The sequence below is a fragment of the Oryzias latipes genome, chromosome 24 (genome assembly GCF_053564925.1).
Source record: "Oryzias latipes strain Hd-rR chromosome 24, Olatipes_Hd-rR_3.1".
NCBI lineage: Eukaryota > Metazoa > Chordata > Actinopteri > Beloniformes > Adrianichthyidae > Oryzias > Oryzias latipes.
In genome coordinates, this window is record NC_136260.1 from 7,990,117 (window position 1) to 8,004,894 (window position 14,778).

Below are 14,778 nucleotides of genomic sequence, written 5' to 3' on the forward strand. Positions count from 1 at the left end.
TGCAGAGCAGAGTTGCATTTCCAAGGCAATGGTTGTTTCTTCCTCGTGAAGTACAAATGAAGAACAGTAGTGGCTTATTGTTCAGTTTGCAGAAAGCCAATGGTACCAGGGACATATGATTGGTATAGTATAATGCATTCATTATAGGTTTATGAACACGCGACTGTATGTGTGGCCAAGAACACCAAGAATCGTCTGGTTGGTAAAGTTATGCCATCAATCCATCCATCTTTAGAATTTCCTGAATCCTTTTCAGGGTCACTGGAGTACACCTAAGTACAGGTCACCAGTCTGTTGCAGGACAACACATTCACATACTCACATGCAAACCTAGGGATAATTTAGAGATACCAATGAATCTATGAAGAAGGTTTTAGGAGTGTTCTACAGAAGACCCATCCATGCCCAAGCCATCATGCAAATTCCACACAGAAAGAACCCAACTAGTATTTGAACCAGGGCCTTCTTGATATGAGGTGAAAGGCGCTACAATCCAGCCTGAAGTTATGTCAGTTTTTCAAAATAAATCAGATAATGGACTTCTGTGGATAGTAGGATTCTTAATTGATCACATTTCCTTGATCATTATTTACAGTTTTGATTAGTTCCAGTAATCCAATTACGGTAGACTTGTACACAGGCTCATTGTGGCTAATTGCTGACAGGAAGAGCGCGTGGCTGTTTTTGTTTCTAAGGATAAAGGAGCAACAGAAAGCTTTTTTTCCCCTCACATTCTGCTTTCCGAATTATGTCTTTATAAAGAATGTTTGACAAAAACAAGCCATTAGCGGCTGAAGGGGACTTAAGCGGGTCTTGAATGAGACCTATTGATGTGCAAAAATGCCAAGATTACTGTAGCAGCCATGAGGGGGCCGATGAGGCCAGAAGATTCAGGAGGGTACGACAAATTACAAGTGACAAAGAGACAAAAAGGGAAGCAGCTTGACCCTGTTTACAGAATCATGCAAGCGTGAAGGCTTACAATAATACAGTTTATTCGTTAATGCGTTAACACACGGTGTTACAGTTAAGGAATCTATAAACAAGTTAACATCCTTTTTGAGATAAACAATTATGCTTCTTCTCATCTGTTCTTCAGCCTTTGTATGCAGGGAGTCCTTAAACTGAAAATTGAAAAGAGGTACACTAATATAACTAATATAATATATATATAATATAATATAAAACTAATATAATCACACAGTGGTGCAGAGGTAGAGCGGTCGACCTCTGATTTGAAGATCGCAAGTTCCCTGAAGTCCTGTGTTGAAGTGTCCTTAGGAAAGACACTGAACCCATGTTGCTTTTAGTGGTTATAGGTTGGTTCCAGTGTTCAGCAGTGGAGCCGCCATCAGTGTGTGAATGTCTGTGTGTTTCTGGATAAATGGGAGTGTGACTGTAAATATGCCATTTACCAAAACTTACCAATAGGCCTGCACAACAAGTCACAAATTTACCATCACGATACATCAGCCTTTGCAACATGCAAAAGACGCACACATGCTAAAACAATCTTATGGCACCTTGAAGTAATCGGTGGGACAACTTATGTTAGATGCCTGCCTTCTATGTAAACAAGGTTCTTTTTGAGTACAAGTTTAGTTTTTTTGACCTTTATTTACCGTATTTTATATATGGCGTAATGTCAATGAATGGTCTATTTTCAATCTCATCTCATAAATAAGGCAACAAACGGACAAAAAGGCAGACTTTATTAACTGTGTTTATAATAATTCCAGCACTTGTTTGTAACAGGCTACATATCAGCCACGTTAGCATAGATAGTCACAATACCTGGAACTTCCAACTTTGTTTACAACACAAAAAAATGCTGATACTGCTAAAACAGACATTAACCTAACTCTTTGAAACCGAACTCCCCCTTGTAACGTAAAAACAAAAACAGTCAGACACCGCTACACGTTAGTATATTTACAGTAACACCCAAACTTGTTTGCAACTCCTTCCAAAAAACAGGCGTCCGTCTTAAAAATCACTTTGACATCAGTAAACACAACCATAAAGAATCTGTAAATAAGCTGCACTGTCGTTTGATGAAAAAAATGAAGGCTTTTAGGTGCGTCTCATAGTGCGGGAAATACATAAAGTAAACATGGAAATATGTATTAGTTGTTTTGCTTTTAGTTCATGTATCGGAAGTTATTTCGTCATTGTAATATTGATCACTAATACCACACATCGTGCAGCCCTACTTACCACCAACTCTGAGAACATGCCATCCAGCTCATCGTACCCTGGCATGGGGAGTGCCGGCTCCAAGGACTGCAGTGCGAAGTCCTCTCGCAGCTTGTAGGTGATCTCTGGGTGATCACTGCTGTTAAAACAGCAAAACATGAAGGAGAGTCCTCCACGTCCGCTGCCCCCGCCGCCACTCCCACGCTTCCGGGGAGCCATGGCTGTCAGATGAGTGATCACTAGTCAGGTACAGAGCGAGGGAGGGAGGGAGGCTCCCTCAGGGCCTCTTTACAGCCTCCTTCGCCTCAGATTTGGGCCTCCGTCAGTGAGAGCTGGGAAGACAAAACAAGGACAGAGAGCACTTTAAATACCAACTAACACAAAAACAACTCTAAGAAGAGCATCCTCAAAGAAAGAAATAAAAGCATACTGCTTGGTCAATCATGGCAGAAAGGGCGTTACATTTTCCAGTGGTTTACTTTGGAAATATACTGAAATGAGTCCTAATTTTAGATCCAAATGGTGTGGAGGGAGGCTGCCTGCAAAGGTACCAAACTATGCACAGTGGGAATAATGTCAGTTTACATTACAGAGTCTGAACACCACCAAATGCAGACACTAACACTTTGTTTTCTGCAACAAAATCCCCAAATCCACTCTAGCTGGATGCCAACTCCTCTAAAATATGAGTTTTGCAAACCAAGAACCTTGACCCTCTGCCCCTGCAACAGTTAATGACATTAGGTAATTATTATGAAAGGAGAGTACAGCGAACCTCTTCATGAGCCAAACTGAAAGGCTCAATTATAGCCTTTACACAATAGAGTCTGGCCACGAGGGAAACCTGATTGAAATGAAGACTGCAATTTGCCTGGATTAGTACATTCAGCATCTGTCCGATGCCCTTCCTTCCTGTTAACACTTGGCTAATAAGAATGAAGATTATAACAAGGGTGTGTTCACAATGACAGCCGTATGCGACTGCATCCCTTTGGAAACTGGTTAATGTGGTGAAAGAGCCAACACAAGGTTCTTCATTCATGCTAGGTCACATCCACCTTCTCATATTTGAAAAAAAAGCTGAATTTCTGAAAAGAAATCGTAAAAAAAAATATATATATATATATTCAGAAAGTTGCTTTTTTACCATTTTTATTAAATCAGGAATGAACAAAGGTGCACCAATGTCCCAGTAAGGTGTTCAAATTCCAATTTCTCATCATGGATACAATTACACCCATCAGCTGTTCTAAATGATCAGCATTTCCAAAAAGGGTTGAGCACATTCCCCAGAAGATGCCTTCATGATATTTAAGATAACTGATATTTGAGAGTGCTGTGTGTCTCAGACTGATGGCTAAACATGCTTTATGTTTGTGGTTTTACATTTATTGCATTCCATGTACACAGAGTCTCATTGCTTTCTTATTTAATCAAAACAAACCTGCTGTCTGGCAAATGAGGATGTATATAAAGCATTTTGTCAGTGTGTCAACACTGCAGCTCTACAGTTGCCATGCACCCAGCCAGCTCTAAAAACCATGGATGCCGTGGTGACTAGTAGGAGTTTTGTATGGCTGCACTCATGTGATCTTTCACAGTGATTTGCTACGAACCAAAGCTGCACCCGGACAGAATCAATCATCATCAGCGAGGTGGATATCCACATTTATCCCAGCCAGGTAAACGTCCTCAACTGTAATCGAAATTTCCGGCTCAATGCTCTCATGGAGCTGATGCAACAAAGTGCAGCTGCACTTTCCAATGGCTACCTCGTCCTAAAATAGTCCAATGTGAGGGAAAGTTTGGAACTGGAGTTTTTTCTAATCCACCAGTTGTTGATGGTACACCCACCCGAAACAGCCAACTCAACAACAAAGACCAAACAAATACCAAAGTTTGAAAAATCTAAACAAAATCAAATTATTTATCACAGGAGTTTTTCTATTGGTCAAATGAAAATCAATATCATTGCTGGAAATATAAACCTGCCAGAAGTCTGACATTAATCATACCATGTAACAACCAGGCAATCTGCCAATCAGAACTAAATCTCTTTTAAATACTTTTCACCAACCACACAAAGGTGTTAAACTTTGCATGTGAGACGGAGCACACAGCAGCTCTGTCTTACTTACAACCATGACTTGTGTATTTATTTTGACACTTTCTCAGTGTTTCCAGATTGACTACCGGGGGCCTCAGCAGCAGCTGGTTGGCTTCATGCATCTTCATGCATGGAGTGGAGACATAACTGAAAGCCCCCTTTGACCATATTAGTCCAAAAACCTGCACATCTTTTCCATTAGCTAAAGCCGGCAGTAAAGTCTGTATAAACTTGTGAGCCAGAAGGAGACAAGGTTGGTCCCTATCCAGCTAGCGGAACCTCTGGATGCATCTCTGTGAGGTCATCTGAGAACAGGTTTGGGGATTTTTTTTGACTTTGGAGTAATTATTTAACCTGAACTGTTCTTTATCAGCCCCTGCAGGTCGTCTGTCAGACGGTCGAGGTTTCCAACAGAACAGAGGTTTGTTGCAGCAGGACGACATTCCTCTCAGTCAGGCGAGAGTTGTGACCCTGAACAACACTCACACCTTCCAGTGTCAACTGCTGGAACAGACTCTCATATCGTAGTCATGAATGTCCACTCCAACCATTTACAGTGACCTTTAGCTGTCCAAGCAGTTGAACAGGATTGATGATATTTTGTGTGAATTCGTTGATACCTGAGGATAATCCCATGCAACAGAAGTAGTTCTCACATGACCGTGAAACTCAAACACCTGGAGAAACATCAAGTCTTTTAAGAGCTTACATTAAAAGACAGATCGTTTTCACTCCTCCATTCATACACTTCTGGTGATAAGACTCCGCCTGCCTCCAGTCAAACACTTCTGCCTTTGTTTGAGGAGATTTACATCTTTAGACGGTCTTGTTGTTTCTTGACCATGTGGTCTTGTGGGTGACCTGGCAGCAGTCCAGACTGTAAAAAGAATCCCACTGTTTGTAAAGTGTGTGTCAGGCCATGGACAGTGCCTGTCCAAGAGCTCACCAATTAAACCAGTGCCAGTGTTCACTGGAGGAGACGCAGAAGAAGAAAATGACCAAAGGAAAACAAAAAAATGGGGATACGAAAATACAGATGACCTTAAACTTTAGCCTTTTTTTATTTTTACTTTTTTCCTCTGCCCAATATATCGGCTTGCAATAATTCCTTTTATTGGTCTAATGAATGACAACCCAAAGTTGTGATCTTTTTAAGTAGATTGAATTTAGTGCTAAATGCGATTCTAGCACTAAAAGCAACCTTAAAATGTAAAAATAAGTTTTCCTGAAGCAACCCTTAAAAAATAAAGGACATTCCAAAACATACAAAAGAAGAAAAGTTGTCAAAGTTCTCATGGCATATCAAAAAGAACAACAGTTGGTTTTAATAGTGGCATAGCAAAAGTCTTTATAGACACACTCCAATCATCTTTTGATCTGTTTTGAAAACGTTCCCAGTTAACTTTTAATTAGGATTATTCTGTTTTTAAGACAAAATCAAAAACCTGTGTCGTTTTCTAGGACATACTTTCTGCAGAGCGGTAGGAGTTCATTAAAAAAAGACACCTCTCCGAGTTATGGGCAGGACCGTTGGCGTGGAGCAACCATGCTCCCCCTTCTCTCCCCTGTTGCTGAGAGTTCTCTGTTCACATGCTCTCCTGCTCCTTACAGCCCCTCCTCAAACCCCGACCAAACATTACTGGTGCAATGAAAACACCAAAAACATAATTTTCATCTTTGGGTCTTTAACAAATGAAAACTTTATAAAAACATCCAATTCATTCTGTTTAAGTCCAAAACATTACAAAGACATTTCAAGGTACAAATAACAGCACAAGTTGGCATCGCAAGCGGGACTTTCAAGCTCGGACAGAGACTACAGTGGACAGCTGGACATTGCACACAGATGTGTGAAATAGCTTCAGCACCAGCTGGTGTCTCCTGGCTGTCTTTGACAATGAGATGCATTCCTAATGTGACATCTACACCACAGAAAATTGGTCAAAGTCAAAGGCTGAATTAGTTTTGGCAGCAGAAATGTGAGGGATGAAAAGTCAGAGCAGGAGTGTAACAGTGTGAAGTCTGTACTGGTTTAGAAAAGTGAAAAATTTAAATTTGCACGCAGGGCTGTGGGAACAAAATGATGTCATTTACTTCTCAAAATCCTGATTTTGGGGCTACTTTCCACTTGTCCTAAACACACAATACTTAACGGTTTTGTTTCTCATGGAGGTTTGAAAATAAATGCCAATTTGGGGATTTGGAAGGAATTTTTTAACTAAATTGAAATGATGCAGAAAGCAAACATATTACATGCTAAACTCAAATATCTAACATGGACAAACCTTTCTTTTGTATTGGGCCCATTTGATATTCGCTCAATCGCCACACAATCACACCCGTACTTTTCCAAAATTGTCGGAATATGCCAAGTGAGCTGACATTGTAATATTCACATGCCAAACAAGTACACCCAAAATTTTAACACAATTTCAATCTCATATTTAAACACAACACTTAATACTTTACAACTTCAACCTCAGTAGGGTCATCTTCAATTTAAAAAGTGACAGTCTTGATTTTGTTCTGGCTCCAGCCTTTGAAATCAGAAAGCCCCTAAACTGCACAGAAAAGTCATTTTATAAAACCAACTTGACTCCAATATTTCAGACAATGTTTGTGTTTAAAACAAGATGGTCAACATAACTTGTTCCTTTATTGCTCTGAAAATGTCATCAAATCTTCGGTAAAGTGATATGACTCAAGCATGACCAAAAAAAGAAAAATTAAACTAGGGGTGGGTTTTTTTAATGGTTTTCTAAACGAATTTTACCCTTCCCAGCACTAATGTTAGTCCAAAGTGACCAAAAAACAAAATGTTGTTGTGTCCACTCAGGATTTCATACCAGCAGCTAACGCAAGGTAAAAAACAACATAACATTAAAACAAATATGCTTTCAGACTGAACTGCAGAGGCTGGATTAAGCGGGCCATGGGCATTTGGTCGCAGCCAGTTTAATCTTCTTTTCTGATTTAGCACTCAGAGAATAACCGAGGCATACATTTCAACACTGCTTCACACAACAGTACGAGGACACAAATCGACTAAACTATAATGAATTATGACGGCTCTAGATCCCATTAAAAACGATTCCAAGGTATGCATTAAAACTAAGGTTGGATATCTCTTTCTGGAATCCATCCAGTTTAGATCAATGTCAGTCTTACATTTGTATTAAAAATCTAGTTTGCTTGGTTCTAAGAAAGAATTTCTAATAATGCAAAACTTCCAGTGACATCATTTTTGAATGACTAAAAAAAATGCAAGAAATGGCATAAAAATACATTTTGTGATTGATAATTATTGAAGAGGTAGAATGTGTTCACTATTACTAGTAAAGAGTTCTTGAAACTCCATCTAAAATGTCCTCAATAGGTTGATCATTTTAAAAATAGATCTTTTGCGCTTTAGCTGTAAATGACACACTGGTGGTACCACATTGTTTTGCACAGCTGGATATCTTTCTCAGCTCTTATTCTATTAATAGCTTAACGGTGGACTTTAAACATAATGAGCAGACAGTCGGACTTAGACAGTCATCGAGAAATATTAGGGCCATGACGGTGAAATAGACAAGCAGGTTAAAAGGAGATTAGAACCGATCGATTCTCATTGGTAGGCATGTTAAATGTTCGTGATGAGGGAGCATCAGGGTTAGAGTCGCCAAACAGTTTGACTTAAAGGCGTCTCTGCTTAAATGCATTTAAACTTCAAGTCCAAAACACGGCACATCGCCTCTGGAGTATTAGACTCAGATTACAGGATTAGCCTGTGTAAAGGCAGGATAACCGGAGACAAAGTATTTCTTACAACAGGAAATACATTTTTCTACATGACAAACAATTTAGATCTTTTAAAAGTCCCGTGGTGAACAGTTTGGGATTTTATAAACAAAGTTCTTTTAGAGCTTTTATTCTGATTTATGACTATACAGTACATACAAGTGTATTACGAAAATTCATTGCATTCTAGAAAAATGTTTTTTTAAACATTTATTTTTAAACAAAGATTTAAAAAAATCTGACAAGTTGTGTTATGGTCATCATAACTCTCAAATGCTGCGTCATCTTTGATATTTATTAGAGTTAAAAACGGCTCTGTACTTTGTTGCCACGGTGATGCTGCGTCTGCTCCGAAACAAAAATAGCCAATTCAATTAGTCTTGTTGGATAAAGTTGATGACTTTTTTTTTCAAATCTGTCTTTATTACACTAACTCATGATCTCCACTTCTCCTCACCATACAGACACATAAACCCCTTCATCTGGTCAATATGCCCTCTAAACCTGGAGGAACTGCAGGCTAGTTAATTCACAAAGTTTACTGTCACGCTACAACTGAGCGCTCAAACAACAACCTCAATTGTAATCTGGACTGTTGACATGCTCCGTTTCTCAAACAGCAACATTGTTTGTTGAACAAAGCCGGTGTTGATAGAGATGTTTGTCGGAGCAGAGTTGGAAAGATCAATAACTGGTAAGTTGAACTCAGTTCAACCCTTGAAAAACAAAACCTGAACCAAGGAACGTAGAATGTTATCATTAATGATGAGTAGTACTCATCATAGTACGTTCCAAAGTGGATCATCTTGATTAGGTTCCTCAATACATCCCAGTGTTAGATGCATCACATCCTCCACGACAAATTCCCAACTTGCTCCTGCTTTTTACAAATCCGTAAAGGAAAATATGAGTAAAGATTTAGGATTGGGGAGTATGTGGTCAAATGGCAGGGAGGAGAGAGATTAAGAATCAGGTTAAAGGCCTGTTGCTCTTTTCACAAAACAAGGCTGTCAAACTTGTTCTGTAAAGATAATCACCAAGCCACCCCCCTACTCGTGTTAACATTCTTCCACAGGTCAGGCCTTTGAGTGGAGGTTAGACTTGGGGCAATGATGGAGAGCACTTGATGCTCGGTTTAAACTTTACCAACCAGGAGGCAAAGACTCCCTTTACTTCAAACATCTAAAAGATAGAGATTTGTTAGGAAAATAGAAGAACATGAGTCACTTAAAGACCAACTCCAATGGAAATCATAGTTTTGGTGTTTTTAATTGTTTCTTGTAACTTTTTTCCCTATTGATGGAGGACATATGTAAAGCTAATGTTAGCTTGAGGGTGTGAAGGGGTTTAAGTTAGCAGGAGAGAGTGTAAACAGATGGATGTTGGGAAGTGGGAGCAGGCTTACTACTCAGAGGTGAATTTCTAATTAACTCCTTCCGTTCAGAACAATAGATTAGGCTAAAAACGGCATAATCATAATTAAAAGACCACGTGGAATGCTTAAAATAGAGCAAAAGATGATCAGAGTGGGACTTTAACTCTTTAAGTTGGGATTTTAGGGAGTCTGGCCCTCTAACAACTTTTATGACCAATTTTACAAAGCAACAATTAAATTTAGGTCAAATATTACTATGTTTTCCAAAGTGCCACTATAAAATAAATATGCACATTAAAGCAACTAACATTGCAATGAATGGAACATATAGCAATATGCATCAATAAATTGATCAGGGGATAAAATTGTTTACCTTTCCATAAAGAACTGAAATGCCACATATGTTTGATCTGAAACGAGATTTTTCTCCTTTCTGCATGGGAATCAGTTTTCTGCATTTGTGCTTTGTCCGTTGGCAGTTTCAATACAGTCGTACGTAACGCTTGGCAACACAGACATGCACACACCCCAAAAAAAAAAAAGTTAAAATTGAAAACCAAGCCCAAATTTGGACCGTCTTGCTAAATGTGGCATTTTATGGTGACCAGCGACAAATTCTGCCACATTTTCTGGTGCAAGACTTCAATAATTTGAAATCAGGGTGAAAAACCTTTCAGCATCAAAGGAGGCAAGTGAAGCATCTTTCGTTATGCAATTAATGCACAAGCTAAAGGGCCTATACCATGCAAAATCAACTTTTTGAGCTTTTAAGTATAATGTTAATTCCTCATGAAAAACAACCCCAAAGTGGTATTTTAATCCATTCACGCATTTCTGAATATTCCTCTAAAAATCTGCCCTCTGAGCACCATCCCCTCCCAACCCACAAAAACGTTCGGATCCTCACAATGTGACGTAGATAAGTGAGAACAGCCCCTTCCAGGAAGATTCTGCACTGCCAGCTCCGCCTCCAGGCTAACAGACACGTCCACTTTCTCCACTGAGCTAGCAGTGATCGGCAGAATGCTTTCATTTTATATGCACAATATGAACATCCATCTTTGCAAGTTTTGGATGTTTGTTTTTGTGGGAGAAACGCAGACACTCTGCTGAGGCCGCCTCTAGGTTGACGTCATGAAATGGGGAGAGAAAGGCGGAGCCTCAGACATCAAATCGTCTTACTCCTTTTTCTACTCGTCTTACTTCCGAGTAGAAAAAGGAGCTGGGAAAATAATTTGTTTAAGTTTAAGTGTAAGTTTAATTTGTTTAAATTAAACTTAATAATAACTATTTCTTTTAAAAGGCTGCTAGAAGTTGAAGCTGGGGTAACTATGGTGCACTGGGGTTCTGTCCTCTTTCCTTTTTTCCTTTTTTACTTCTACCCTTCCTCTCCTCCATTCTTGATCATAATTTATCATTTAGTTCTCCATGCCTCTGTTTGGTGCAGTGCGATTCATGTATTGTCCCTTTTTTCCTCTCCCCTCCTGGGGAGTGGGAGTGCTTCCAGACTCCAGTTGGCTCATCCGTGCTCCAGTTCCTGACCGTTTACCTCGCCTTTGCTCCTGCTCCTACACCTGGCTGTGGTTCCTGTCTCCGGCTCGACTCGCGCCTTTGACTGTCCCCACAACCATGGCTGGATGAAGCTCGTCTGCTGGACTTTTATATATGTAGTTGTAGATTTAGATAAGTTAATTCTTCTCTAAGATTTCTGGTAAATCGCCTGTCCGTCGTGGGGGAGGATCCCTCCTTCATGTGGGCACCCCTGAGGTTTCTTCGTTTTTTCCGGAATCCGGTTTTTTGGGGAGTTTTTCCTTACCGCGAAGGGGGGTCTAAGGGCAGGGATGCCAGTATAGCTTAGTCAGTTTGTTAGTTCATTTTAGTATTTTTCTATTGAACTCTTTGTATTCGTGATCCTTTTGATTTCATGTTTTACTTCGAAGCCCATCGAGACGACTGTTGTTGTGATTTTGGGCTATACAAATAAAATTGAATTGAATTGAATTGAATAACTAATATTTTATAAAAAATTGTTGTTTAGTGTGCCAGAGGTAATATAATTTCATATACATGGATAGTTTACTCTGAAATGCTTAAGAATGAGATGATATAGGCCCTTTAACTGTCTATCATTTAAAAACTGAAAATAAAAAGATACATGAAAGTTAAAAACAAACTAAAGAGCAAACAATCATTTGGATTTTAAAAGCATAAAGCGGCATTTATCACAATCTTCCATTAAAACAGTAAACATGTACTCAGCTGCTCCGTGTCCCCAAATACTGACGCAGCCCGACAGATTATCAATAAAGCGGCATGAAGAGCACTCTAATCTTTTCCAGGATACCCAGAACTGCTGCAGCTTGTCCTTTAAAAAAATCCCTGCCTCTTCTCCAGTTGCTATGGTAACCAGAGCGGTAGGTAACCAGTGGAAGCTGGTTGGGTGGGTGATTTGATGTAAGCCCCTTGCAATGCACATTACCCTCCTTTTAATCTGTTTTTATGAAAAAAAAGCAAAGAAAATAGGATTGTCTCTTTAATTCAGATGACAAAAACAAATACGTATTCAGGATTACAGGGTAAAAATCTAGATTACCGTCACAATCCTGCCCCCTCCTATAAAGGCTTGGTGCAACTCATGCGACATGCAGAAGCTGACCCAACTGCAAAAGCAGAGGAGAACCTGAGACGGATGAGCAGCGGCAGGAAATGAATGAAGGCGATGAGCTTCCACGCTCAAGGTGACTTTCCATTTCATTGACCTGCTTATTTGCACTCCGCCTCCATCGAGGAAAAGTATGCCATCCTATTCCACACACCCACTTGACACTGATAACAGGCTGCGTTCAATCAATCTGGAGAGAGGGGCTGGTGGGTGTGTGGGTGTGAGAGAGGACACATATTTCCACCAGCACCTCACCCCATCACTGCCGCAGACCGCTCATTACGGGGCATTCCCGGCATAGAAAGGACACCTCTCCCACCATGAAATCGGCCCCTAAGGCTCTATCCGAGCACCTTGTCATCCCCCACTCCTCCTCCTCCTCCCCGTCACCACAGCAACCCGCTTTTCTGCGCCAGCACCTCATAATTAGACAGACATGACACAATCACCTACGTACTGGCGAGAGGAATCCAGCTCGCCTTCTCAGAAGTGATAAAACAAGCCGGCGTCCTGCGACTCCCCTCAGCCTCAACAACTGACTGATAGCCTTTAACCATCTGCTGGTCACATGCAGGCAGACATTCCAGTCAGCAGATAGCCAGCTCCGGCTTCTGCGCCTCATTTTCCTTACATTCATGTGATTATAGGGTAGAAAAGACAGATTCACGGAGCTCGTCTTACCCCGTCCTGCAGTCAGCGTGCCTCTGCGGCTGCGCTTTGGGCATTCCCTTTATGGTGCGAGCTCACTGCAGTATCCAGACATCAGAAAACTACGCTCGTACGCAGAAAGCACATTTCAACCACACGGTTTGTGATCCGCGCCGGTCCAAAGTCCTCCAACTACGAGCAGTGCTTCACAGGGAAATCCCAGTTGGATGGAGGATGCTTGAGTAAAGAGGAGATAAACTCTCCATTCAAAGTGAAACTGATGTAGGTCTTGCAGAGAGCCAGCTGGCCGACGATTCTTTTCTCTGCAGAGCGCCGTGAGGGCAAAGGGGAAAGGCACAGATGTTACTGACTCCATACCACACCCCTTTTCAACACTCCCCGTCCTAATAGGATGCAGCCGAGCGGGGCCACCGCCCAGCTCACTCCCTCCCCCCCCCAGACAGGCTGAGGAGCTTGTTTGGAGAGGGTTTGTTTGGAAAGCTGCGGGAACGCAATAAGCTAAGGTGCAAAGAGACGGGGAGTGTGGCAAGGCTGCTGGACATTCAAAATAAAGTCAGAAGCAGAAAACATAAAGGAGCTCGCTGTGTTCAGAGACTATAGAGTCCCAATGATCACATGACAACAGAAAAAAAAGCTTCAGATAGCAGTTCCTGTATTAACAGACACTCCCACGTGATTTACAGCATCCTCCATGCACCTCGGCTAATTGCTGTCTAACCAAATCCAGCATCCAAAAACATTCCTCCATTACAACACCGGCTTTTTCCGCTTGATCTTGGCAGAACAATAAAGCTTTCAAACTGAAGCCTGCTCATAAAATAAAACATTTTCTAACTTCATAGTATGTTTTTCAAAAAGAAGACAGAAAAGTTTAGAGAGATTCAAAAAGGTCATAAACAAACAACCTCTGTCAGCTTAAAATCTTTTGGCAAAAGCTGGGATTGAAACAATTAGAAAAATACTTTTCTTTCAAATTAAAATAAATCATTCCATCATGAAATAAAAAGATCCAAAAGTTTGGTATTTCAATAGAGTTTGAATAAGAAATTAAAAACTCAAATGTCCTCACTCCAACAAACTGCATTAGTCAGCAGAGAATTGAGCTCTGATGTAATCTTAAAAGTCATCTCATGTACTTTGAAAATAATATTTAGCGCCACAACAAGTGGGGAAAAGCAGACATGTTGTCATAAAAGAACAGACGTCAGACCTGTGCGGTTTACCTATGCAGGTGTTAAAAAAGAGGAGCCGTCAGTCAGTCACTTCATCACAGAAGTAGACATTATTCTGTGTTTGGATCATCTGAAGGAACAGACATAGGAATTTGGTTTTGCTAAATCTCCTTTTGAGTGGAAAACAACGTTACATGAAAAATTCCATCAATTAAAATGTCTGGACGGGTCCTCAAGAGTGTGGCCTGCCCTTTAAGTTAAACTGTAAATGCAGCTGGATTTAATGTAAGTCTGGGCTCAGACACTGTCCAGCCAAAAGGAAGTCATAAATCAAAGCTAAGAGCAAAATATAAACCTTTTATTTTTTAACAGCTTTCAGAGACCAAAAGGTCAGGAAATGGTGCCCATCTTCATCTCCTAAATTCAAAAGGCCACTATTCACAGCAGTATGGGTTTTGGAAATTTCCATGAATCCTGGGTTTCAAAGGTTCAAAAAGCTAACGGCAGTCAGAAATGCCAGGATGGAACGCTGCCTGCAGCTTTAAGATTTCTGAACTCATTCCAGGTCACATGTTTTGGCTGGCTGAGGGAATAGTTTACAATGAAAAGGCACTGCAACTTTCCACATATAGGCGTGCGCACTGGATCCCCAGAACCGCTGTGGAGTGCTGCGTCTCTGCAGGGCTGGCATAACAGACGTGAGTGGGAAGCCTTGCAGTGAAGTCACGACTGCAGCAGTGGAGGCTGCTCAGTCCTGGAGAGCTGCCTCTGAAAAGGTTGTTCTGCAGCTGGAATAACAGGCAGGAACCCGTTC

General features: G+C 40.7%; 1 protein-coding gene across 4 annotated transcripts in view; it reads right to left on the bottom strand.

Moving 5' to 3' along the window:
• daam1b (dishevelled associated activator of morphogenesis 1b) overlaps positions 1–14,778 on the bottom strand; it is a 48,480-nt gene that overhangs the window by 19,804 nt on the left and 13,898 nt on the right. For 2 of the 4 annotated variants that reach the window (XM_078942814.1, XM_023952726.2), the window contains exons 1-2: positions 12,805–13,161; positions 2,218–2,528 (exon numbers count right to left, since the gene is read on the bottom strand). In XM_078942814.1, the coding sequence (XP_078798940.1) occupies positions 2,218–2,415 (198 nt within the window). In that variant the 5' untranslated portion in view covers positions 2,416–2,528; positions 12,805–13,161. Of the gene's footprint in view, positions 1–2,217; positions 2,529–12,804; positions 13,162–14,778 lie in introns of those variants that run through there. The other 2 variants (XM_023952727.2, XM_023952725.2) reach the window with 1 other exon arrangement.